Source organism: Pan troglodytes, chromosome 8 (genome assembly GCF_028858775.2).
Source record: "Pan troglodytes isolate AG18354 chromosome 8, NHGRI_mPanTro3-v2.0_pri, whole genome shotgun sequence".
NCBI lineage: Eukaryota > Metazoa > Chordata > Mammalia > Primates > Hominidae > Pan > Pan troglodytes.
In genome coordinates this window covers 113,722,807-113,749,025 of record NC_072406.2, presented here as the reverse complement: position 1 = coordinate 113,749,025, position 26,219 = coordinate 113,722,807, and the positions used below count along the sequence as shown (strand labels likewise).

The 26,219-nt window shown below is 45.5% G+C and overlaps 1 protein-coding gene and 1 non-coding gene across 3 annotated transcripts in view; one reads left to right on the top strand and one right to left on the bottom strand.

Moving 5' to 3' along the window:
• FBXW4 (F-box and WD repeat domain containing 4) overlaps positions 1-26,219 on the top strand; it is an 84,515-nt gene that overhangs the window by 47,558 nt on the left and 10,738 nt on the right. For both annotated transcript variants that reach the window (XM_063781067.1, XM_016919170.3), the window contains exon 6: positions 22,836-22,901. In XM_063781067.1, the coding sequence (XP_063637137.1) occupies positions 22,836-22,901 (66 nt within the window). The remainder of the gene's footprint in view (positions 1-22,835; positions 22,902-26,219) is intronic.
• LOC112204649 (U6 spliceosomal RNA) lies at positions 24,667-24,773 on the bottom strand. Its single transcript, XR_002938322.1, has one exon. It is a non-coding gene; the product is annotated as a U6 spliceosomal RNA (small nuclear RNA).

The window sequence follows — 26,219 nt, the reverse complement described above, 5'->3', positions numbered from 1 at the left end:
TATTTTTCCAAAGACAAAAATCTTCATGGTTTTACAGTTTGGGATTTCAGAAATGCAAGACAAAAACATGCCATTGGGGGAAAAAAAATCGATTCCAAAGCAAGTGTTGGTGTGGTGTGAGTGGGTGGAACTACACTTGAGGTTGGATGGGATGGGCAGGCAGCTGCCTAGGGAAGGGATTCCCAGGCTTTAGCAACTCCTTAAGTGCCTCTGTGTAAAACTCTCCTACTTCAAAGAACTACCCAGCAAGTAGTTCCTCCCCTCATCTCTCTAAGGTGGTAGTCACCCAAGGAAGGTGCAGGGTCAGCACTCTGAGGCCTGGTGGAAAGGAGCTGATGGGGGCAGAACGACCTGTGGGTGAGAGATCCATTCCCTAGAACTAATGAGAGGAACAGATAAATTAAGGTCACCATTGGAATCTCCTCACATTGTAGGCATCCCTGCCCAGGCCTGGGACCCAGAAAACATGATTCTTGAGAATACGTGGGTTCTGGCAGCCTCCATTGGGAAAGCCAGACATACACATGACTAGCAGTACTGCATGGGTGTGTGAAGACTTGGGGAACTTGAGGTCCTAGAGTTTTGTGGTATCGCTGACTGAAGCCATGCTTGCACCCCATTCCTAACCACCACCACCCACCCCGCCAGGCGATAGAAAACCTCCCTCCAGCCTCTTGAGACCAACTCCGGCTCCACTGGGACTTTAAATCTCAGAAGAGGAATAATGGGTATTAGAAGCTGTGGGATCACTGTAGGCTATTTATGATCTAAGTCCTGGGTTTGAAATTAATTGGATTGGAAAACAACTTCCTTTTATTATTTTTTCAAACCAACTAAATACCCCAAAACCAAAATGTAAAACCCCCAAACCTTTCATCCTTCTCCCTCTCCCTGTGGCTTTATTTGCTGGGTAGTGAAAAGTGCTCTCTCCAGCCTCCTTTGGGTTACTGTGCTGAACAAAGTGAGAAACCCAGGGAAGAAGGAAGCTGGTGCCAAAAGGGCTGGCCGCTGCCCCTCCCAGCTCTGCGTCCCCTGGCCTTCCCGGCTGCCTCACAGTCTGGGCCCCAGCCCAAGCAAGCAAAGGCGCCTTGACCAGCAACAAGCCCCGGCTTTGTTGCTCCTGTGGGGGAAATGCTTTCTGGAGCCCAGGGATCTCCTCTGAGAACCACCTGTGCCTCTCGGCCTCCTGCCTAGCCTGGGCCTTCTGGCACAGGGACCCCTGCATTTCAGCCAGCAGGCTAATGGTAGGGAGTGAGGGTTGGGAGACAGCTAAGGGGGCTGTGGTCAGTTTGAGGGGGCTCAAATTCCAGTCTGCCCCTTTAAGGCCCCTGGTTGGCTCAGAATCTCCTGAGGCCCTGGCCAGGTTAAATTTGTCCTGTCTGTCGTTAGCCTTGACTGTAGCTTTCTAAAGTGGTCTACAGAATAGAATAGGGACAGGGGACCCAAGGCCTCACTTCTGACCCCATACTGCAGGGGAACAGTATAGGTTCCCTTTACTAGGCCATTTCCTTGATCAAGAATCCCAGCTGATGCTCTATGGCCTGGCCAGTGATGATCACAATAATGACAAGAGTGATTAGCACTTGTAGAGTGCTGATGAAGTGCCAGGCACTATGCTGACCACTTTATACCTTATTTAATCCCCCCAGATAGGTACCATCATCATCCTCAGTTTACAAAAGGAAACTGAGACCCAAGAGAGGCTAACTAAACAGCCAGAGTCACATCTCTCATAGCCAACACAGCCAGTGTTGGAGTCCTGGCATCTGACTCCAAAGGTCATGCTTTTTCACTTCCGTGCTACACTGTCTGCTTGCCTGTCCTGTGCTGAGCTCTCTCATTTGGAATTAGAACTTGTTGATTATCTTGAATTGTTTCCAACTTTAAAAAAAATGAATTCAAGACTTGATTCTCTGGTTGGACCTTAAGCTGCCTAAGGGCAAGCCTATATGAATTTGGTTTTTCTTGAACACCCCAGCATCTATCACAAGGCTGGCTTGGGGAACCCCTGGGTACTTATTGAAGGAATGAAGCCCTGTCTTTGTCTGTTCCCCGCTCAGGGATTGCCCAGGCAAAATCTTGTTTTGTGAAAGGGGTGGTGAGTCCCAGAGCAGGACCTTCCGTTTGTCCCAGGGAGGCAGCCTGTGTGTGTCTGAGGAAAAGGTGACGGGGAGAGGGTGTCCTGTACAAGTGAGACACAGGACTGACACAGGGGCACAGGAAGATGGGAAGACAGAATCCAGGCCAAATGGGACTGGGGAGCCAAGCCAGTTGTTCTGAGCAAACCGTTTCATGAATCTTCATGGGCCTCTCATCTTGTAGGCCTGCTTGTCTCAGGCAGGTTGTTGGACTGGGCTACCCCCCAAAAAGAAGAGGCTGTTCCATGCCGCAGGGGTGTCAGGGCAGGGTCTGGCTTCACATCTGAACTGTGGGTATTGAGACTAGCCACCCTTTTCTTTGTAGATTCTGCTATAGAGAATGACTCTGAAACTCTTGCAAAGGCTTGAGGTGGGGGTGAGGGTGTGGACAGTAGTTCTTAGCAGCCAGCCCAGGCCATTGAAGGAGCAGGCTGGGGTAGCACATCATAGTGCAGTAGTTTTCATGGCTAGATCTCAATGCCGAGCAAACAGGCAAAAAGTGTGACCTGACCACCACCTACAAACCATGTGCCAAACTGCTCCTACAGCCCATGGCCATGATTGCCCCTGAATATAGCTCACCTAGGCTGTCAGAGACTCCTCTGTATGTGGTGAGGTTTTGGGTGGCAAATGGGGGTATGATCTCATTTTTGTTGGCATGACTGGAGGGCAGGGCTGTAGAGCAGTGGCCTGTGCTATGGGCAGCTCAGCTGTGTACCTTTTCATCAGTCCTGGGTTCTGCTGGATCATAATGTTATTAGCAGAGTAGCATTGGAGAGTGCCTGGTTTTGGAGTTTCTAGACAGGGCTCTGAAAGGTCTGTGGCATTTCTGGGAGAATCTTTTTCCCTGAAGCTTCCTGACTGAGTTGCCCATGAAGGCCCAAAATATGATGTGAGCTCCAGCCCCAGGCCCTCTGGAGAGAGCAGAGCAGATCCAGCACTGTGGCCACCCTGCTGCATAGCCACCTCCCTTGGCCCATGGCTGCTCAGGTTCAGTTTGCCATCTTTTTCCTATTCCTTGCTTCATAAATGCAGGGCTGTGGTGCTAAGTATAAGTCAATTGTCTTGAGCGTCTCCACTTCCCAGAAAGCTATTTGGCCTACTGACCCTGTTTGGGAGATGCAGATTGGGAGGATGACAATGTAGGTAATAGATGGCAGCACCTTCTTTCCCTTGCCCAGGCCCCAGTCCCAGCTGCCCCCACCAGTCCTGCTCTGGCTCACCACGGGGCCCAATTCAGAGGCCTCTTTTGTTTGGCTTGCACAGAGCAGCTCCAGCTCACCGTTCCCACATGCCAAAGTTTCCCCACCATTCACTGGAAAGGCTGAAAAGCCCTCAGCTAATTGAGTTGGGCTGAAAATTACCATTTCCCTGTGTTCCCCTGCTGCTGAGGACATTTGTGTCACTGCTGTATTTAGGGGGAACAAAGGCCCCCTGTGGGGAGAGCCCAGGTACGAATGTGGGATGGGGGGAATAATTGCAGTCTCTCCAGGTGAAAGCCCCTGTTAAACTTCAGTAAGTCAATTAGGCTTTGCGGGGAGGGCAGAGACCCCCACAATAAACTGTTCCCACCAAGCAATTAAAGAAAATCATTTTAGCTTTGAGGAGAGAAACTGCTTATTAGAAATTTTGTGGGCCCCCCCACTTCCCTACCCCAGGCCCCCTTAGGGATGAAACAACAAAACGCCTTCCTCAATAGAAGTGTTTCTCCTCCTTCCACTCATTGTGTGGCCTGAAAGCACTTACCGTGGGAGGGAAGAGGGAGGGACAGAGACTGGCCTAAGGGGGAGAAAACTGCAGGGGCTTAACACCTGGGCTAGTGCAAAATCACAACTGCCCAGTAAGTTTAGGTAAAGAGACCCCTGTGGGCACAGTGTGTCTACAGGATCTGTGTGGAGTTTCCTTGTGTGGGACATGTGTGCCCACAGACCGCTATCTGCTCCTTAGCACAAGTGGAGATGTAATGCAAAGCGTGCATATGCCTGCGGCATCCTGGGTGCCCTCTTACCGAAGGGAGCAAACGCGGCTGCATGTATGTGTGTGTGTGCCTTCTCAGCAAAGGATGGCAAGGTCAGGACAACCCAGAGGGCATGTACCTCTTCCCAAGGCTGTGACTAGGCCCATGTTCTCTCTCTTCCCAGGGGCCAAATCCCAGCACCTGGGAGTTGAGCCACAGCACAGCTTTCCACCTTGGACAGTTGGCAACTGAAGGCTCAATGGCCAGCAGCCACCTACTGGGCCTGGGCTAGGAGTGATGTGTGGGGAATTGAAGGGTAGATACGCTAATCATTACAATCTTGCTCCCATGTTGTTTGAATGAGGTGAGGTGTGGAGACTCAGCAGTAAAGGAATCAGTGGCCTGGGCGGACACATGCTTTCTTGGTCTCTAGTTTGGCTGATGTGGCTCATGAGAGTCTCCTGTTGGCAAAGCCCTGCCTTCTCCTATTTCTGAGGAGTAGCACAAGTTGGAAAGATAAGGTGACCTTATTTTATATTATTTGGGGAGGATGGCAGGGAAGGAAGTTGACCTGTGCATCAGTAGTCTATAATTTGGTAGTTTACAAGTATGTATGTATGTGCGTACCCCCAGATCACAGGTAGTGTAGGCATCACGCCCAGCCCTGCCCTAAATCTTGGCACTTTAAAGGAGGGCCTGGTGGCGCTGATGGTGGGCATGGCATTGATTCAGGCACTGCCCTGGTCCCAGTGCTTCCCTGTGGCTCATGATGTGTTTGGCCTTTATTCCAATGTTCCAAAGAGGTGAAATTAAACATCGAGGGGCAGACTTTTCCCAGAAAGCAAATATGCTGTGTTATTTGCCTACCAAAGAGGCTTAGGAGGTAGAATTTGGTGCCTACAGACTGGCAGTGGGGAGGTGTGTGGGCTGTTGACAAAGTCCTGAGCAGGAGGATGGAGGGGAGGTTTTATAGAGAGTAAGAGCTGCTTGGAACTTGGAAGTCCCAGAGGGGTGTTGTAGCTTGGAGAGGAGCAGGAAGGGGCAGCTCACTGTGGCAGGCTCTGCATAGTGGCTGCCTGTAAGGAGATGGGACTTCAGAGGAACCTGAGGCTCAGATACTTGTCATGTTTTTTTTTTAATTAAAAAAAAAGTAGAGATAGGGTCCCGCTATGTTGGCCAGGTTGGTCTTGAACTCTTGGCCTCAAGCAATCCTCCCGCCTCGGCTTCCCAAAGTGCTAGGATTACAGATGTGAGCCACTGTGCCTGGCCACTTGTCATGTTTTGCTTCAATTTTTAAATGTGTATATATTCGTAGACATATATCCTAAACACATACACGTGTGGACTATTTTATTTTATTTTACTTTTTTGAGATAGAGTCTCACTCTGTTGCCCAAGCTGGAGTGCAATGGCACAGTCTCGGCTCACTGCAACCTCTGCCTCTCAGGTTCAAGCAATTCTCCTGCCTCAGCCTCCCAAGCAGTTGAGATCACAGGCGTGTGCCACCACTTATGGCTAATTTTGTAATTTTAGTAGAGACGGGGTTTCACCATGTTGATAAGGCTGGTCTCAAACTCCTGACCTCAGGTGACCCACCCGCCTCAGCCTCCCAAAGTGCTGAGATTACTAGTGTGAACCACTGTGCCTGTGCCTGGCCACATGTGTGTCTATTGATATACTATACAGTGATATGTTTATAGAGTTCTTATGTAACATCTCATATATTATTTTGATACACAATAATGTGATTTTCCATAAATAAGCTTTGGTTTCCTCGTACCTGATTTCTGATTTACAACTTCAAATGTCTTTCTGATCTGGGGCCAGGTTCATTAAAAAAAAAAAGAGAGTGAGAGGGTTTGGGGGGACACACTTAAGGTGTATGTGTATTGTTTTGTTTTGTTTTTTTTTTTTGAGAAAAAATCTTACATGCAGTATGTGAATTTTCTGCTTGGTTTCTCTTGTGTTTTGTGTTTGTGTGCACATGTCACTCAGAGGCATTCAGAAGTAGAATATTTGAGTTTGCTCCTATAGTCAGATTTATTTTTCCCTTAGTTTTTGGGTCATTTGTACCAGGTCATGGTGGAGAAGAGATAAAAGAAGTTGTAACAAAGGAGTTGCTTGGGGTTACAAAGAAAGATCACAGTCAATTGGTTTTGATTGTGGATGTGTATTTTTAAACTTTAATTCTGAAAATTTTCAAAGATAAAGAGAAAAATAGTAAAATTAACCCCTGTGTTTTCCATCACCATCTTAATTATTTTATGCATGCTTTTTTCCTTTTTTTCCCCTCAAAGATTCTCCTATCCAATTGTGCATGCTTTTAATTAAAATTAGATGAATATGTGGAAAATATATTTAAATTATCTATCTCTTAAATGCCTGGCACTATGGTTGTTGAAAATGGAAGGGTTGGCTGGGCGCGGTGGCTCATGCCTGTAATCCCAGCACTTTGGGAGGCCGAGGTGGGTGGATCACCTGAAGTCAGGAGTTCGACACCAGCCTGGCCAACATGGTGAAACCCCATCTCTACTAAAAATACAAAAATTAGCTGGGTGTGGTGGCGGGTGCCAGTAATCCCAGCTACTCGGGAGGCTGAGGCAGAAGAATTGCTTGAACCTGGGAGGTGGAGGTTGCAGTGAGCCAAGATCACACCATTGTACTCCAGCCTGAGCGACAGAGTGAGACTTGGTCTCAAAAAAGGGGGAGGGGGGGAAAGAAAAGGAAGAGTCTAGGTTGGGCAGGGTGGCTCATACCTGTAATCCCAACACTTTGGGAGGCCGAGGCAGGTGGATCACTTGAGGCCAGGAGTGTGAGACCAGCCAGGAGTTTGAGACCATTTGAGACCAATACAGCAAAACCCAATCTCTACTTAAAAAAAAAAAAAAAAATTAGCTGGGCATGGTAGCACATGCCTGTAATCCCATCTATTTGGGAGGCTAAGACACAAGAATCGCTTGAACCCAGGAAGCAGAGGTTGCAGTGAGCCAAGATCATGCCACTGCACTCCAGCCTGGGCAACAGAGTGAGACTCTCTCTCTCAAAAAAAAAAAAAAAAAAAAAAAAAGAGAAAGAAAGAAAGAAAAGAAAAGAAAATGGAAGGGTTTGAGAGTAAACCAAACTCTGCCCCATTAGAATGAGTCATGTGGTTTCCAGTAGAACATTCAGTCTCATCAGTCCATAAAAAGGGATTCAAGGGACCAAATCTCTGAAGATCAGGGCCTTGTCCCTTGAAGACTAGACTCCCATCCCTCAAGCAGCATCCTTGTTATTTTCTGTTGTCCAGACCATCTCCTCACCCCCTACTGGGAGTGGGCAGGTAGATTTTTCCTGGCACTGTTCTTAGGCATTGGTATAAGAGAACACCTCATCTCCTTTCTGAAGTTCCAGGCCAGCCTGTGTGGTTCTGTTTCATCTGCTCTCCTAGAAGACCTACCAGGTATTAATTTTGTGGTTGAAGTATCTTCTTAGGCCCCAAGGTGTCCAGTAGAGGCCTGGCAAAGCCCTTTGCTCATCTCTCAGTGAGGACATTCAGTTGGGTGAGAAGCCGAGCAGTTACTGAACAGAGGCTCTATATTACTCAGGACACATTTATTGTAAGTGACAGAAACCAAATTCAAATTCACATAAATAAAACAGAATATTTGGCTCATGAAATCCAAGGGAAAAGGTGAAAAACCAAGCCAAAGGCAGAACTGAAATACACCCTTGGGACTAGCTGAACCAGAGGCCATAGTGCTGCCAAGGCTTTATCCTTCTGGGGTGCTCATCTCTTTCTTTATGGTTCTTAGCTCCTTCCTTTCTCCAAGCTGACCAGCTTATTCCATGAGGCTGCCAAGTGCTCCTGAGTTTGGCAGCTCATGGCTTAAATCAGAGAGAGTGACTGGCTTCCAAAAATCCCAGGCCGGTTTTGGGTCAGCTGCGCATCTCTTGATTAATTAACTGTGGCCAGGGAGGGAAAGTCATGTAAGAACATGGTGGATCTCTCAGGAATCACATATATGGAGGGAGAATGTGGGCACACAGAACAATAGGTGTCTACTAGTTGGATAAAGGCCAAATGACTCCATGATGTCCAATCCCAAAGTGTCTATGTGAATGGTGACTGAGCTCAGAGACCTTGGCTACCAACTCTTAAACAAAGTGAAGAGTCTGATAGGAACTGTTGTACAGCCTTTGACCTCCTCCCCCTCACATTATTACTAGTCAGCAAATAAGGATTCCTCCTTTGTAAGCTGTTGATGGTGTCCTTAGCAAAACCCGCCATATTCTAATGTGACATGCACAGAGAAAGAACCTGGTTGCAGACACCTGAGGTTGTATGAATGAGCAGTGGCCTAGCACCCTCCCTGAGGGGCAGAGAGAGACTGGAACCAAGTCCTGGGATGGCACAGGTCTGGCCTGCCCCAGGCTTCCTCCAAAGGAAAATGATTAGCAAGCTGCATGATTTGGGATTAAACTGCAGGGAGTTGACACGTGCACCAGGGCTTGCTGCTGGCACTCCTCTACAAATGGAGCACTCCTTTTTTGTGAGGGATAGGCTTTACCTATTGTGTACATAGATACAGTAGCTCTTATTGTCATGGATCCTACTTCTGTAGTCCTACTGTGTATAATTCATGACGCATAGCATCTCTTTACAAACAGAGTGGTTATGAAGCAGAAGTTTGGGGAAAAGCACTGTCAGAGCTGCCGGAAAACTGGAGTTCTCATAGGCAGCTGTTCCCAGGCTTTCACCACTCAGAAAGCCATCCAGGTAAAGGGTCTCTGTCAAGTCCCGGATGGAGCCAAGATATCATGTGGTTTGTGCAATAATCAGAATCACATTTAATTCAGTGTGCTACTAATATGCAACACATCTTTCAGGTAACTTCAAAATGAGTATTTTAATTACCATTCTTTTAATTTCTTAATTTCTGTTTTGTTGTTTTATACATAAGTGATATATAAATATGTTCTAATTGTAAAAATTCAAACAATTTAAAATATATAGAATAGAAAGGAAAAATCTCCTTCAGTGACCTGTGTCCCCTCCCGTTATCCTACTCTTTTTTTTTTTTTTTTTGGCAGGACATCCAGTATGTGTCATTCCAGATCTTTTCATTTGAAGCAAATAGCAGATATCATATAGTTTCATCAATATGTGTACATATATAGATATATGGTTCTGCTTTGTTTTAGGCTCACATTATACATTTGTTCTGCAGCTTGAATTTCTCATCTCCCTACAAGGCTTGGAGGTGCTTTCATGTCAGAGCACCCCATCCTACCATGTTCTTTTTGACTGCAGCATTCTAGTTCCATGCCTTACAAACCACAGTTTGTAGCCATCCTTCTACTGATGGACACGTAGGTTGTTTCCAGTGTCTTGCTGTTACAAACAGTCCTTTGGGAAACATCTGTGTACTTGCTTATTTTTACATATGGTCAGGTATCTTTCCAGGAAAGACACTTAGAAAGAACATGCTGGATTGAGGAGGAAGCGCACCAAAAAGTTTTTAGACACCACCACATTGCCTTCCAGTTAGACCGTATCAGGTTCTATACCCGCAAACAGTGTGTACAATTACCCATTTCCTCTTATCAGTACTGGGTAATATCCGTTTTTTGAAAAATTTTGCCACTCTGATAGGTAAAAAATGATATTTAATTTGGGGAGTGAGTATAAAATAGTGATTAAGGGGTCGACTTTGCAGCCCACATGGCTGGGGTCAAATCATCAGTCCCTTTCCTACTAGCTGTGTAATGTTGGTGAGTTACCTCTCTATTCCTCATTTTCCTTATCTCTAAAAGGAGGAGGATAATTTTGGCTATACAAACCTCATAGTGACCTTTTTTTTTTTTTTTTTTTTTGAGACAGGGTCTTGCTTTGTCGCCCAGGCTGGAGTACAGTGCCATGATCTTGGCTCACTGCAACCTCTGCCTCCCACAATTCTCATGCCTCAGCCTCCCAAGTAGATGGGATTACAGGCATGCACCACCACACCTGGCTAATTTTTGTATTTTTAGTAGAGATGGGGTTTCACCATGTTGGCCACGCTGGTCTTGAACTCCTAGTCTCAAGTGATCTGCCCGCCTTGGCCTCCCAAAGTGCTGGGATTACAGGCATGAGCCACTATGCCTGGCTCATGGTGGCTTTTTTTTTTTTTTTTTTTTTTTGAGACGGAGTCTCACTCTGTCGCCCAGGCTGGAGTGCAGTGGCACGATCTCGGCTCACTGCAAGCTCCGCCTCCCAGGTTCACACCATTCTCCTGCCTCAGCCTCCCAAGTAGCTGGGACTACAGGCGCCCACCACCACGCCCAGCTAATTTTTTTTTTTTTTTTGTATTTTTAGTAGAGATGGGGTTTCACCATGTTAGCCAGGATGGTCTTGATCTCCTGACCTCGTGATCCGCCCGCCTCAGCCTCCCAAAGTGCTGGGATTGCAGATGTGAGCCACCGTGCCCGGCCCATGGTGGCTTTTTAAAAATGTTTTTATAATGGAAATTTTCAAAATATACAAAAGTAGAATAATCACCAACTCTTGGCTAACCTTGCTCCATTAACCCCTACACACTTTCCCGTCCCATATTATTTTGAAGCAAATATCAGACATACAATTTCATCTATAAATATTTCAGTCTGTACTCTAAAAGATAGTGATACTTTTTAAATGTAATCCTAGGCTGGGTGCAGTGGCTCATGCCTGTAATCCCAGCACTTTGGGAGGCCGAAGCAGGTGGATCACCTGAGGTCAGGAGTTCAGGACCAGCCTGACCAACATGGTGAAACCCCGTCTCTACTAAAAACACAAAAAATTAGCCAGGTGTGGTGGCGGGCACCTGTAATCCCAGCTACTCAGGAGGCTGGGGCAGAAGAATTGCTTGATTCCGGGAGGCGGAGGTTGCAGAGAGCCGAGATTGCACCATTACACTCCAGCCTGGGCAACAAGAGCGAGACTCCATCTTTAAAAAAAAAAAAACAGATAGTAATCATAATACCATTATCATACCTAGAAAAATATTATCAAATATGTAGGAATGTCTTGAGGGTTAAGTGAACTAATTGATAGAAAGTACTTAGAACAGCACTTGGGCACACACTAAATACTATATGTGTTTGTAATTATCTTTGTTTTTTCTCTAATTTGCAATTCTTTTTTGGTTTTTTTTTTTCCGTTGTTTTGTTTTGTTTTTGTTTTTTGGTTCTTTTTTTGAGATGGAGTCTTGCTTTCTCACCCAGGCTGGAGTGCAGTGGCTCAATCTCAATCTTGGCTCACCACAACCTTTGCCTCCTGGGTTCAAGCAATTCTCCTGTCTCAGCCTCCTGAGTAGTTAGGTGGTGCACGCCACCACCCCCAGCTAATTTTCTTTTTTTGTATTTTTAGCAGAGATGGGGTTTCACCATGCTGGCCAGGCTGGTCTCGAACTCCTGACCTCAACTGATCCGCCCACCTCAGCCTCCCAAAATGCTGGGATTACAGGTGTGAACCACCACGCCTGGCCTAATTTGCAATTCTTACTAGAGGCTTAACATTATTTCATATGTATTTGGCCATGTATATTTTTTCATAAATTACTTGTTCAAGTTTTCACTCATTTATCTACCTTTTTGCCTGTGATTTATAAGATCGCTCTTCCCTCTGCCCGCCCCCCCAGGGTGCTGGAGGGGTGCCCCTCCATCTCTCTTTTTTTTTTTTTTTCTGAGACCGGGTCTTGCTCTGTTGCCCAGGTTGGAGTACAGTGGTGTAATCATAACTCACTGCAGCCTTGACCTCCTGGGCTCAAGGGATCAGATCCTCCCACCTCACCCTCCTGTGTAATTGGAACTAAAGGTGCATGCCACCACACTCAGCTAATTTTTTTCATATTTTGTAAAGACAGGGTCTTACTTTGTTGCCCAGGCTGGTCTTGAACTCCTGGGCTCAAGCAATCTGCCTGCCTTGGCCTCCCAAAATGCTGAGATTACAGGCATGAGCCACCACTTCTGGCCTCCCATCACCTCTTTTAATATTCTCAGTATTAATCTTTTGACTATATATCAGCAGTCCCCAACATATTTGGCACCAGGGACTGGTTTCATGGAAGACAGTTTTCAATTTTTCCATAGCCTCGGGGGTGGGAGGGGGGTGAGTCAGGGTTTGGGATGATTCAAGTGCATTACATTTATTGTGTACTTTATTTCTATTATATTGTAATATATAATGAAATAATTATACAACTCACCATAATGTAGAATCAGTGGGAGCCTTGAGCTTGTTTTCATGCAACTAAATGGTCCCATCTGGGGGTGATGAGAGACAGTGACAGATCCTCAGGCATTAGATTTTCAAAAGGAGCCACAATCTAGATCCCTTGCATGTGCAGTTCACAATAGGGTTTGTGCTCCTATGAGAATCTAATGCTACCCCTGATCTAACAGGAGGTGGAACTCAAGGTGGTAATGCCAGTGATGGGAAGTGTCTGTAAATTCAGTTGAAGTTTGCTTGCCCACCACTTACCTCCTGCTGTGCGTCCTGGTTGCTAACAGGCCATGGACTGGTACAGGTCTGTGGCCTGGGGGTTGGAGACCCCTGCTGTATATGGTAATTCCTTTCAGCTTGTTGTTTTTGATGTCTTCTGTTGTGTAGAAGTTTTTGTTATTTGTAGGTTAGGTCTGTCTGATCACTACCTTCATGGCTTCAGAATTTTGTGTTTATCTTAAGAATGTCTTTCCAAGATTATAAAACTATTTTCCTATATTTTTTTCTTAGACCTTTATGGGTTTTCATACAGTTTAAAAATGTTTATCTCCTTAATCCATCTGAGATTGATATCTGCTGGGAGGTAGGCTTCTAATTTTTTTTTTCAAATGTGTATTCAGTGGACCCTATACCATTTATTGATTAGTTCATTCTTTACTCTCTTAAAGACCACACTTAGGATCTATTGATTTTCTACAAGTAGATAGGTGTGGCTTTGGATTCGTTATTCTGATCCACTGATCTATTCACCCATTTCAGCATGAATATCATACAAAGTATGTTTTGATCCGGTAGAACAACTTCTTTCTTATTGTTCTTTTTCAGATATTTCTGGGTTATTCTTGTGGTTTTCCTCTTCTAGATGAATTTTAGAATCAATTGATTAAGTAAAAATCTTGTGTAGATGGGACTGTATTGAATTTATAGATTAATTGGGGGAGAACTGACAGTTTTATAATCAGGATTTCACATCTGGGAATATGATGTTTCCAAACTTATTCAACAATTCTATCTTCTTTAGTAAAGTTTTATATTTTTATATGGATCTTTTCTAGTGATTTTTGTTTATTTGTTCATTTTTCTCTTGTTTTTTTTTGTTAGATTTATTCTTAGATATTCTACAGTTTTTAAATTCTTTTCATGAATGGATTTTTATTTTATTTTTATTTTATTTATTTATTTTTTGAGACGGAGTCTCGCTCTGTTACCCAGGCTGGAGTGCAGTGGTGCGATCTTGGCTCACTGCAACCTCCCTCTCCCAGTTTCAAGTGATTCTCCTGCCTCAGCCTCCTGAGTAGCTGAGATTACAGGTGCCCACCACCACACCTGGCTAATTTATATATATATATATATATATTTTTTTTTTTAGTAGAGACAGGGTTTCACCATGTTGGACCAGGCTGAACTCCTGAACTTGGGTGATCCACCCCCCTCAGCCTCCTAAAGTGCTGGGATTACAGGTGTAAGCCACCACGCCCAGCCTGGATTTTTAATTACATTTTGGTTGCAATTGGTTATTGCTAGTATATAATAACACTTGGTTATTGCTGATATATAATAACACTTGGTTATTGCTGGTATATAATAACACTTGGTTATTGCTGGTATATAATAACACTTGGTTATTGCTGGTATATAATAATAACTAACATCCGTGGGTGTGTGCTATGTGTATATACTGTTCTAAGCATCTTTTCCCATATAATCTTTTTTTATTATACTTTAAGTTCTGGGGTACATGTACAGAACGTGCGGGTTTGTTACATAGGTATACATGTGCCATGATGGTTTGCTGTACCCATCCACCCATCATCTACATTAGGTATTTCTCCTAATGCTATCCCTCCCCTAACCCACTACCCCCTAACAGGCCCTGGTGTGTGATGTTCCCCTCCCTGTGTCCATGTGTTCTCATTGTTCAGCTCCCAGTTATGAGAACATGCAGTGTTTGGTTTTCTGTTCTTGTGTTAGTTTGCTGAGAATGATGGTTTCCAGCTTCATTGATGTCCCCTTTATAGTAGAATGATTTATAATCCTTTGGGTATATACCCAGTAATGGGATTGCTAGGTCAAATGGTATTTCTGGTTCTAGATCCTTGAGGAATCGCCACACTGTCTTCCACAATGGTTGAACTAATTTACACTTCCCATATAATCTTTATAACAAGCCAATGCCTAGGTACTATTATTATTTCTGTCTTATGAAGAAGAAACAGGGCTGTAGAGAGGTTGAATAACTCACTCTGGATCACATGATTACTAGGTGGCAGAGCCAGGGGTGCATACCTGCACCCCTTTCTACTGTTGTATGCAACATGCCAGCTACCTCATCTGACCCTGGTATTAATTGTGATAGTTTTTTGGTTGAGTCTTTTGGATTTTCTAGGCAGACAATTATATTGTCTGCAAGTAATTACCGTGTATAGCTTGTCTTTTTGCATGCTTCTTGTTGGGTACCTCATTTTGTGAATATTGTATCATCATTTCTCAGGAAGTCTGAACCGGTCAGTTTTTGCTTTAGTACAGGGACACCTTGCCATTTCTTTCTTTTAGGAGCACATGGAGCAGTTGTTTAAGGGGCCATGTAGATGGAAATCCAGTTTAGAAACTCTTCTCCCTGCAGCTCCCAACACCTTATTAAATTCAATAGGATTAATGAACTTATGTTATTCCACTGTACTGAGAGTTTTTGTTTCTTATTTCCTTATTTTTTCCCCTCTCTATTAATTCTGTGCTCCCATTGCTCAAGTTTATAAGTTTCTGATTCTTGAGTGAATCAGAAACCTCAGGCTTCCTTTTGTCTAGCCTGGGCTAGGCTCTCCTATCCTTGGTTAGGCTGACCTTGTACCCTTCGTTAAAATAGAGAATAATCATTTTGTGTTTCTCTGTAGGCATTCTCTGGCTGTAGGAATGCACTCCTCCACAGAAACCCTGCTTTGCTGGCCCTTATTTGTTGGAGTTGCAGTTGGGGGGCAGGGAGCAAGCAGTAAGAGCTCCAGCCTCTGGACACTATCCAGAGCCTGACCTAGGCACCTACTTGCACCATCCTGTCCTGATGCACTTGGGTTGAGAGAGGGGTGCGTGTGTGTGTGTGTGTGTGTGTGTGTGTGTAGAGAATATGTGTGGTATGTGTACTGGGAGAGGTGTCCCAGACCTCTGCCAGCTGTGGCCTAATTGGGAGAAAGAGGCCAGTGGGGCACCTCCCTTCTGATCTGGAGCTTCTTGGCCTAACCTTAAGCTACTGATCAGTCCCATCACTTCAGGGCAAGGTGTACCAGGGCCATGGTTGCTAACACTAGCTGTACCAGGTTGCTCACCTTCAGGTCTGCCTGCCCTTGGCCCTGAGTCATGGACAGGAGTGTTATGTTGTCTTTTCTCTTATAAAATGTAAATAATGGCTGGGCACGGTGGCTCATGCCTATAATCCCAGCACTTTGGGAGGCCAAGGTGGATGGATCACAAGGTCAGGAGATCAAGACCATCCTGGCTAACATGGCGAAACCCCATCTCTACTAAAAATACAAAAAATTAGCCAGGCGTGGTGGCATGCGCCTGTATTCCCAGCTACTTGGGAGGCTGAGGCAGAAGAATTGCTTGAACCTGGGAGACAGAAGTTGCAGTGAGCCGAGATTGCGCCACTGCACTCCAGCCTGGGCGACAGAGCGAGACTCTGTCTCAAAAAAAAAAAAAAAACAAAAAAGTAAATAATGTGTTTTTCCCTTTAAAACACAGCACATGCTCATTAAATAATATTTGGAAAATGAAGAAAATTTAAAAGAAGAAAGAATTGCTTATCATTCTACTGCCCAGACACAATCACTTTTAACATTTTAGTTTTCTTCCACTCTTTCCTTTTCTCTGCATAGGCTCTTTGTTTTAGTAGTTGTAACAGTGCTGTTTGTACCCTGCTTTTTTCTCTTATAATAGTATGTCATAAGTATCTTGCTTGTATTATTTGGGAACATCATTTAAAAGGACTGTATAATATTCCATTAAGTAGATGGACCATCATTTATTTAACATGCTTTGGTCTTTATCCCTTGAAGGCAAGGCATATCCTCCTTTCCCTATTAACCCATTATGGTTCAGTCATCTGTGAAGTTGGCTAAGCTTTTGAATTTAAATTTTCTATCTGCACCGTCTCTTTGAGGTAATGGTATGCCAGTTGCTGTGTGAAATGAAACTTCTTTTTATTTGCTTTAAACTTTATTAATTCAAGCTTTAGCTAGGCATCTTGTTCTTATTCGGCTTTAGTTTGATAAAAAAAAAAAGTTGTGTTTATCTTCCCCTGCCTGGTCTTGCAGCTTTGGTCCTAGGGCCTCCCTTCCTTCTTTCGAAACAGATGCCACTGTGGATGGTAGGTTCCACAAGCATGGCCCTGTCCACTCATCACAGATGTGACTCGAGCAGCTTCTGGAGCTGCGCTCTAGAGGGCATTCAGGTGGATGTTTCCCTACCTGCAAGGTGGGATGTTTGCTGGACAGGTAACAAGATTTGCCTGTTTTTTTCCCCTTCCCATCACACCTATTTCCTTATCCCTTTGGTGACCCAGGGTGCCCTGTTGGCTGGATCTTAGGAACTGGTTGTCTCACACTTTCACCTGCCCCCTGCCTGTGTCTTTCCCCTTCCTGACTTCTGTTGACCTCCTGTTCCCACTCTACTGGTCTCTCCCTCACAGTGCTGTCACTGCAGCTATGCTCCTGGCTTCCCCTCACCAAGTGAGTTTTTGTGACCTTCGCACTGTATTCATGCTTTGGGACTTACTGCTGTAATGATGTCAGTGGCGGAGGTTAGCAGATGGCGGCAGCAGCAATGAGACCTGACATGTTCTAATGACTCCCTCCTTCCTACCCTTGCTGGCTGAGCCAATGGAGGGACAGAGGTTTCCTTGAGGTATTTAAGGAGGGGGCCAAGGGAAATCGGGGGGCCCCCAGGTGCCGATGAGGCCTGTGACCTTTGCTGCTATAATATCAGTGTTTCACAAGCAGGGCGGTTCGGGAGCCCACTTGCAGCCCATCAAAAATTGATTTAATTGCAATTTTTCCTCCAATTAGGAGCACTGGAGCCTGACTAATTGGAGTAATAGAGAGTAATAAGGCTCAGATAAAAAGCCTTCCTCGGCTGCCTTTGTATCTTGTGTCAGTGCCTGTCAGAGGTCAGAGAGCTTGCATATTCTATTAGGCAGCCTGGCCTTCATTTGTACAAATTAGTTTACCCAACAGTAATTAAAATGCCAATGCGGGTTGAAGAGAACTGAATACACTTGATGGGCATGTTGGTGAATGATGTGACAGCTCTGGTGGCCTCCCTTGCCAAAGTGTGTCAGCCCAGGCTCAGAGGCTGCTGGGGCCTGGGCCAGCTGGGCGGCTCTAGGCCAGCCACGGGGCACAGCTGCTGAGCACGCCACTTGTGCTGCCCTGCCTCAGAGCCACTCAGTTGCTTCTTTCTTCTTCCAGGTGGAGTCATTTGTTCATTTGTCCATTCATTCATTCATTCATTCAATCAATAAGCATTTGAGTTTTCAATATGTGTCAGGCATTATACTAGATGCTAGAGATTCAAACAAGACTAACTCTTGAAGTGTAGCCCACATGAGAACTTCTGGGCGAGGGGTGGTATAATAACTTGGGTCTGGAATCAAGACTGACTGGGTTCCAATTCCAGTCCACTAGTTGCTACCTGTGTGAGCTAGAGCAAATTAATTACCTCCCAGAGCCTCAGTCTCCTCATGTGTACAATAGGGAAAGTGGGGCTGGGTGCGGTGGCTCATGCGTGTAATCCCAGAACTTTGCGAGGCCAAGGTAGGTGGATCACCTGAGGTCAGGAGTTCGAGACCAGCCTGGCCAACCTGGGGAAACCCTCTCTCTACTAAAAATACAAAAATTAGCCAGGCGTGGTGGTGCGCACCTGTTAACTCACCTACTGGGGGTGCTGAGGCAGGAGAATGGCATGAACCTGGGAGATAGAGGTTGCATGAGCTGAGATTGCACCACTGCACTCCAGCCTGGGCGACAGAGCAAGACTCTGTCTCAAAAAAAAAAAGGGAAAGTGGTACCTACTGCATAGTGTTATGAGGATTACATAGGATAATGCTTTTGAAACACGTGCTCAGCACCTGGCACATAGTAAGTGCTCAGTAAATTACTAGTGTTATTAAGAGGGCCTAAGCTAAGGCAGAAGCAGCAGGAATCTACCTGCCTTTCAGACTGTCCGTGCCCAACTAATTTCCCTTCTTACCTTGCTTTCCTCTTTTCTATGTCTTGTTATTTTTAATCTCTCAACTTGAATACACAAACTCTAACTCCCTGGCATCTTCCTCTGGTGAGACAGGCCCCTATGTCTACTTCTGGAGCCTGATGATAGTCTGCATGATGCCAGGTTTGCCTGAGCTAGGGCCAGGGGACGAGTAAGGCAGGTTGAAGATCTGGTTAATGTCTGGGACAGGGTGAGAAATTATAGAAGGCTGGCTTCTGGTAAGGGCTTTCTGTTCCAAAAAGAGCTTATGGAGTCAAAATGACTTTTAGACCCTCTAGCTAAGAGGGGATATGTGTACTTGCATGAGTGTGCCTGACTGTGTGTGTTTTGATGTTAATTTTTAGGTGTTGGTACCTCTCATCTCTTACCTGATTGTGGTGCTTATGAGGGACTTCTCACTCCCCTGATACTGTATGCCTGTGTCATGTGTCATTCAAGTTTGAGCCTTTGGTATTTGGGAATCATTCCTTTAGGAAGCAGAGGGACCAACTTCACAGTGCACATGACTAGCTTTCCCAGCTGTGTAGGCTTTGGGCTCTGGAAGGCCCTCTTAGTTCAGTTCCACAAAGTTTTATTGAGTGCCTTCTCTGGGCCAGGCACTGTGCTAGACAGTACAGTACCCAAGAGCCTCTAAAGGATTCTGATCTCAAAGGGGAGATGGGAAGATAAACCAGAAATGCCATTTGTCCCATGAGTATGGAAAGGACTAGGAGGATGGTCAGCCTACCTGGGGAGCCACCAGCTCTTGCCTCTGTCTTTTTAGCACAGATTTGATGTCCTTGTCCCTGGAATACCCTTGAGGGAAGAGATGGGACTGAGGGCAAAAGCCGTTTGAATTTTCTTTCTTTTCTGAGCCGCGCTGGGTTTTTCATCACTTTCAAACCCAAAATTGAAGTTATAGCAAAGGCCTTTAGTGGGGAAAAGTCACTGAGCAATCCCTTGGGAGGAGCCACGGAGGGAATGATACACGTTTTCATTTCATTGATCTCCAAGTATTTATTGAGAGCCTTTGACACGCCTAGCACAGGAGCCAGCACCGTGAGGGATGTGACGAGAATCTGGTTGAAGACATCTTGCGGATTCAAATCGAACAGGTTATCAGAGCACAGCATTTTGTTTGGGTTAAATCACCTGGGTTAGAGAACTGAGGCCAGTGAGACTGCCTGTGATGCACAGATCCCACCCCACCAGCCCCTTTTCAAAGCACTTTATCCCGTGAGTCTCAAGGGAGGAGTCTGAGTGTGGGGGTAACAGGTCCTGTGTGCAGCCACAGTATTTTAAGTCCATTCATGGAAGCTTGGCCTTTGCTTCATATTTACTTTCTGCACAATGGGAATAATAATATCTATCTTGTGGACTCATTGTGAGATGTGACGCACCCTTTGGGTGTTGGAGAGTAGTGAATTCCTTTTCTTCCTCTGCTCCGTGTATCTGTTGTACCCTGAGATTGCATGTGCGCACACCCTTTCTAATCTTCTGACTTTGAGTGTGGCTGGTCTGTAGCTTTTGCTCATTCTTCCTAATGACCATGGGAATAAGGGAGTGGGGTGGGGGGCAAGAATGGCTGCAGGTAGTGGGGAGTAGTTGAAGGTGTGCAAAACTGTGTCTGCACCCAGCCTGACCCCCAAGAGTCCTGGGCAGGCCCCATGGTTTGGGTGTGAGTCCTGGTGAGTGTTTGCTCAAAATCTGCTTGACTATTGATGGTTTTTTACTGAGTGTTAAATTTGATTAAACTCTTAAGTCCTCCTAAGTGCCAGGAAGACACTCTGCTTTCTCTCCCTCTTTTTTCTCCTTGATTCATAGTGGTTAGGTGAGAGAAAAGGGCAGCTTTTGGAAAGAAACATTTATAGATGTCACATCTAGGCAGTTAAGAAAGCACTTCACAGGAGGCTGAGCGCCAGTGGTTCACACCTGTAATCCTAGCACTTTGGGAGGCTGAGGCAGGTGGATCAACTTGAGCCCAGGAGCTCAAGACCAGCCTGGGCAACATAGTGAGACCCCTGTCCCTATTAAAAAAAAAAAAAAAAAGGCCCTGTACAGGGTATGAAGGTGAGGGGCACTCCTCCTGGTGGCAGATGATCAGGGCCAGATGTGGGTGGGCCAGAATAGAGGAGAATAGGAGTCCCTGGGAAGGGGATTTACATCCCCACCCCACCCTCATCCCTGCCACTCCCACAACTCTGATCTCCAGCAGGATTAAAGTTGCTCCCCTCTCTATTGATTTACCTTGATGCTAATTTAGGCCTGTGGCCAGTCAGAGGCCTGCCATAGGCCTTAAGAGATGCCTGGCCGGGCGCGTTGGCTCACGCCTGTAATTCCAGCACTTTGGGAGGCCAAGGTGGGCGGATCACGAGGTCAAGAAATCGAGACCAGACTGGCCAGCATGGTGAAACCCTGTCTCTACTAAATATACAAAAATTAGCTGGGTGTGGTGGTGCATGCCTGTAGTCCCAGCAACTCGGGAGGCTGAGGCAGGGGAACTGCTTGAACCCAGGAGGTGGAGGTTGCGGTGAGCCAAGATTGCACCACTGCACTCCAGCCTGGTGACAGAGGGAGATTCCTCTCAAAAAAAAAAGAGATGCCTGTGTCTGTGCTGGCGCCCTTCACCTGGCCCCCACTCCTCAAATCTGGAGAGTCCAATTGCCTGCTCGAATGATTTCCAAGTGGCTATTATGTTTCCAGCCCAAGGTAATTGGCTTTACCAGTTATTAATGGATTACCCTAAATAGAAAAATGTTGGGGGAGGGAGGAGAGGGCAACACCTCCTGACTTTGTAGTTTGGTTCTTCAGTATCCACTGGCTGCTTCCCAGGCTGGCAGTCACTTGGGGCATGGCACAGTGACTGTTTTGGCACTCCCACTCTATAGTTTAGTGGCTGCTGGCAGCCTTGAAGAAGCTAGGATGATGGGGCATGTCCCTGGAGGAAGTCTTGGCTTGAGTCATGAAAGCCCCAGGATAGCTCGTATGGCCTTTTTATCAGCCTAGGGCTGAAGAGCAGACACCTGCCCTGCAATTTTTATTGTAAATCAGTGGTTTGGCCAGTGCCTGCCCTAACATCTCCCCCATCAGCAACTGGCAGGCCAACCTCCCCACCCCAGCCAAAGCCACTGGCTTCTCCAGGGCCCTCTCTGTGGAAATGCATCTCCTCACTGACATGCTTGGGATCAGAGGAGCCACAGGTGCTGGGCTGGGCCACAGCAGATGGGCTGTTGCCCCCACATTGCTAATGTGTTATTAGTATGTCCAGTCTTCCTTCCCCCCCATGAAAGACATGTAGGGACATGGCCCATTCCTAACACCACTGCTTTCAACTTGCTTGCTTGCTGTTTAAGTTTCAAGCCCAGGTTTCCTGAAGGCTTCCCCTCTCCACCCTACCAAATCCTCTAACAAGAGTTGTCTGGCTCATAGGTTCAAGTTCTAGGCCAGCACTACAGCCAGCCTGGCCCACTGCGTGGATCCTTTATACCAGGCTTGTGCCTCCATTTAAAGTGAGACTCTGCAGATTGTATATGTTGAGGTTTTTAGGGCTCTAAAGGGACACTCTGGGCAACAGGGTCAGCCTGCTCCTTCTTGTGTGCCTCTCGGCGTTGTTTGTTATTGGCCTCAGAGGACTCTGGCGGACTCCCATCCCACTCTCCAGAAGCCCTGGCTGCCTGGCTTCTGGGGACTCCGCCCCACCTATGTAGTGGCATATACCCATCCAAGGGATTCACTCATCTTTCATATTTTTTCCTTTTCTCATTTTGGTGCCTTTATACCTGCCCTGTGCTTATACCACATTACCAGATTCCCCCAGCTCTTAAAACCTTCAGGAATGCCCCTCAGCTGCTCCTACTTCTGACCACGGGCAGCACCTTCCAGCCCCAGCAACCTGTTCCCTGGAGCCCTTTTCTGTGCCCTGCCATTGTGCTCTTGGGATTCCTAAACAGGAGCCCGACAGGCTCGCTCTCTCCTGGGCTCAAACTTGTCACGTCTAGAGATCTGTTTTTGTGGTGCGCAGAGACCACTCAACCTAGTCTGTGCAGCAGGCCCAGCTGTGGCTGAGCTCGTGGGTCTTCTGGCCAGGCACCACTGGGGGCTACACCCCTCACAGTGCTCCAAGATGTCTTCCCACAGCTCCTCTGATGGCTCCCTTGGCCACTTCTCTCATTCTGGCTTAACCCACAATCCCCTAGGGAATGAGCACGGCATTTCCCATTGTTAGCCATTTCCACCACAGGTTCTGACAAGCCAGATCTGACTTTGTTCTCCTTTTGTTTGGCAGCTCTTTTGTGACAGGGACGGCTTGTTGCGGGCACTTCTCACCCCTGAGAATCTGGGACCTCAACAGGTAAGAGATTCATGAGCCCATGCTGGCTTCCAGTCCAGGAGGTGAAGGAAAGCTTGCTGAGCCAGCCTCTGCCTCAGTTGGCTGAGTGGTCCAGGAGAAGGCTGGGAAGTGGTCTAGTAGGAGGCCTCTGCTGTGGTGCCTTCTCACATGGAATCATTCAGGGTTAGCTGGAGGAGACTGCTGAAGTAATTTATGATAGGTAAATAGTTTCATGTAGAATTTATGATAATAACAACAATTTGGATTTATGATACTCTTTCTCTGAGGAATGCCTATGTGGCTATATAAAATCCCATCTATCCCCAGAGATGATTTTGCTAAAATAAAGAAATTTTGAAGGTGGCCTACGGACCTATAAAAAGAATTATACAGAACAGTGAAAATACATGCAGGTTTTATTCACAATTCTCTGCCTTGGCAGGCTTGACATATTCCCATCTGATTATCTGCCATTCTGTTTTTTTTTTTTTTTTTAACTTTCTAATTTTGAAATAATTATAGATTCACAGGAAGTTACAAAAATAAGATGGAAAGGTGTTTGTGTAACATCTTACATAATATATAATAATCAAACCAGGAAATAGACTCTGGTACCATCCATGGACCTTTATTCAGATTGCACTCTGTGTGTGTGTGTGTCTGTCTGTGTCTGTGTGTGTCTAGTCCTTTGCAATTGTATCACGTGTAGATTCAGATAACCATCACCACAACTGAGGTACAGAACTGTTTGTTCCATCAGCACAAAAATTCCTCATTTACCCCTTGGTAGTCACACCCATCCTTCTCCCCTCCTCCTCTTCCCATTGTCCCTGATTCCTGGCAACTTCTTATGTGTTCTCCATCTCTATAATTTTGTCATTTTGCAAATGTTACATAAATGGAATAATACAATATGTCACTTTTTGAAACTGGCTTTTTAAAAACTCAGCATAATTCCCTTGAGACCCACAGATGTTGTTGCATATATCAATAGTGCATTCCTCTTTATTGCTGAGTAGTATTCCATGGTATGGATATACCAAAGTTTCTTTTCCCCATTGAAGGATGTTTGGGCTGTTTTCAATTTTTTGACTATTGCAACTAAAGCTATTACAACACGTACAGGTTTTTGTGTGGGCATACATTTTCATTTCTCTGGGATAAATGCCAAGGAGTACAAATGCTGGGTTGTTTGGTAAGTGTATGCTTAGTTTTTTTACCTGCCAAGCTATTTTTTGGAGTATCTTTATCATTTTACATTCCCACCACCAATGTATGAGAGATCCAATTTCTTCACATCCTCACCAGCATTTGGTATTTCACTATTTTTTTTTCTTTTTTAAAATCTGTATTTATTTATGTTTTTTAGAGATACAGGTTCTCATTATATTGCCGAGGCTGGTCTTGAACTTCTGGCCTCAAGCAATCCTCCCATCTCAGCCTCCCTAGTAGCTGGGACTACAGGCGTGTGCCACCATGCCCAGCTAATTTTTTGTGTGTTTTTTGGAGATGGGTTTGCCATCGTGCCCAGGCTAGTCCTGGGCTCAAGCGATCTGTCTGCCTAGGCCTCCCAAAGTGCTAGGATTACAGGCATGAGCCATGATGCCTGGATTCACTATTTTTAAACTATTCTAAAGGTGTTATATTTCATCATGTTTTAATTTGAATTTCCCTAATAGCTAATTATGTTAATATATTGTCATGTGTTTATTTGCCATATATTTCATATATGAATATTCTCTTTGGCGAAACGTCTGTTCATGTCTTTTGCCTGCTGGATTGTTTTCTTTTAATGGAACACTTCATGTATTTGCATGTCATTCTTGCATAAGAGCCATGCCAGTCTTCTCTGTATCATTTCCATTTTGGTATATGTGCTGCCGAGGCAAGCAGTTTGCTTTTTTTTACCATTGAGTTTTGACAGTTCTTTCTGTATTCTAGATATTAGTCCTTTGTCAAATATGTGATTTGCAAATATCTACCCCCAATCTGTAGCTTGTCTTTTTTTTTTTTTTTTTTTTTTTGAGATGAAGTCTCACTATGTCGCCCAGGCTGGAGTGCAGTGGCGTGATCTCAGCTCACTGCAAGCTCTGCCTCCTGAGTTCACGCCATTCTCCTGCCTCAGACTCCCAAGTAGCTGGGACTACAGGTACCTGCCACCACACCTGGCTAATTTTTTGTATTTTTTTAGTAGAGATAGGATTTCACTGTGTTAGCCAGGATGGTCTCGATCTCCTGACCTCGTGATCCGCCTGCCTCGGCCTCCCAAAGTGCTGGGATTACAGGCGTGAGCCACCGCACCCGGCTGCTTGTCTTTTTATCCTCTTAACAGGGTCTTTTGAAGAGCAAATGTTTAAAATTTTGATGGAATCTAAATTATTGACTTTTTCTTTTATTGACTGTGCCTTTGGTGTCAAGTCTAAGAACTCTTCACCTTGCCCTAGGCCCCACATGTGGTCTGTGTCTTAAATGCCACATTTGACAGCACTAGTGAAGATGCTCTTCTCACCTGCTTCCTCAGTTGCTGTAGCTTTGTCTTCTCCATTTTTCTCCATCTCCCTAGGAAAGCATTAGCCATAGCTTTTTTTTTTTTTTGAAAAATCCATTCTATAGTCAGTCTTTTCAAAATTTTTAAAACAACATGAGATGTTTTAATCAATGAATCATGGTTTTTTTCCTTCAACATTCTCTTTTGATAGTCATCCAAGAACAGGGATGGGAAACTCCCTACTTCCCCAAACAACCATTCCGTCTTTCGGTAGCTCTGTGAGTGAGAATGCCCACCCTTTATCATGGATTGATTTGCTCCCTGAAGCTGTGATCCTAGACAAGAGACAAGCAAGTTGAACCTCTCTCCTGAAGAACAGACTTTTAAATATCTGAAAACCTTGGTTCTGCTCTTCCAGGGCCTCCTCTTCTTCAGGCCAAAAGTTCTAGGTCCTTCAGTTGTTTCTCATTAACATAGTAGATAAGTTAGCCATAACTTATCTGTGCCTCTTGCTGTGATCTGGGGCCCTCTGAGCTTCAGTTTCCTCATTTGTAAAGTGGAAATTAATTATCCCTACCTAACAGAACTGGTATGAACAAAGTTATCGTGAAAGAGTTTCCCATACAGTGCCTGTCACCTTGGAGGCATTCAACTAATGCAAGCTGTCTCTTTCCTGCTCTTCCTTCCCACCCAAACTAGTACCTCGGAGTTTGTGGAAGCTTCTTTTTTTTCTTGAGAGACAGGGACTTGCTCTGTCACCCAGGCTGGAGTGCAGTGGCATCATCACGGCTCACCACAGCCTTGAACTCCTGGGCTCAAATGGTCCTTCTGCCTCAGCCTCCCAAGTAGTT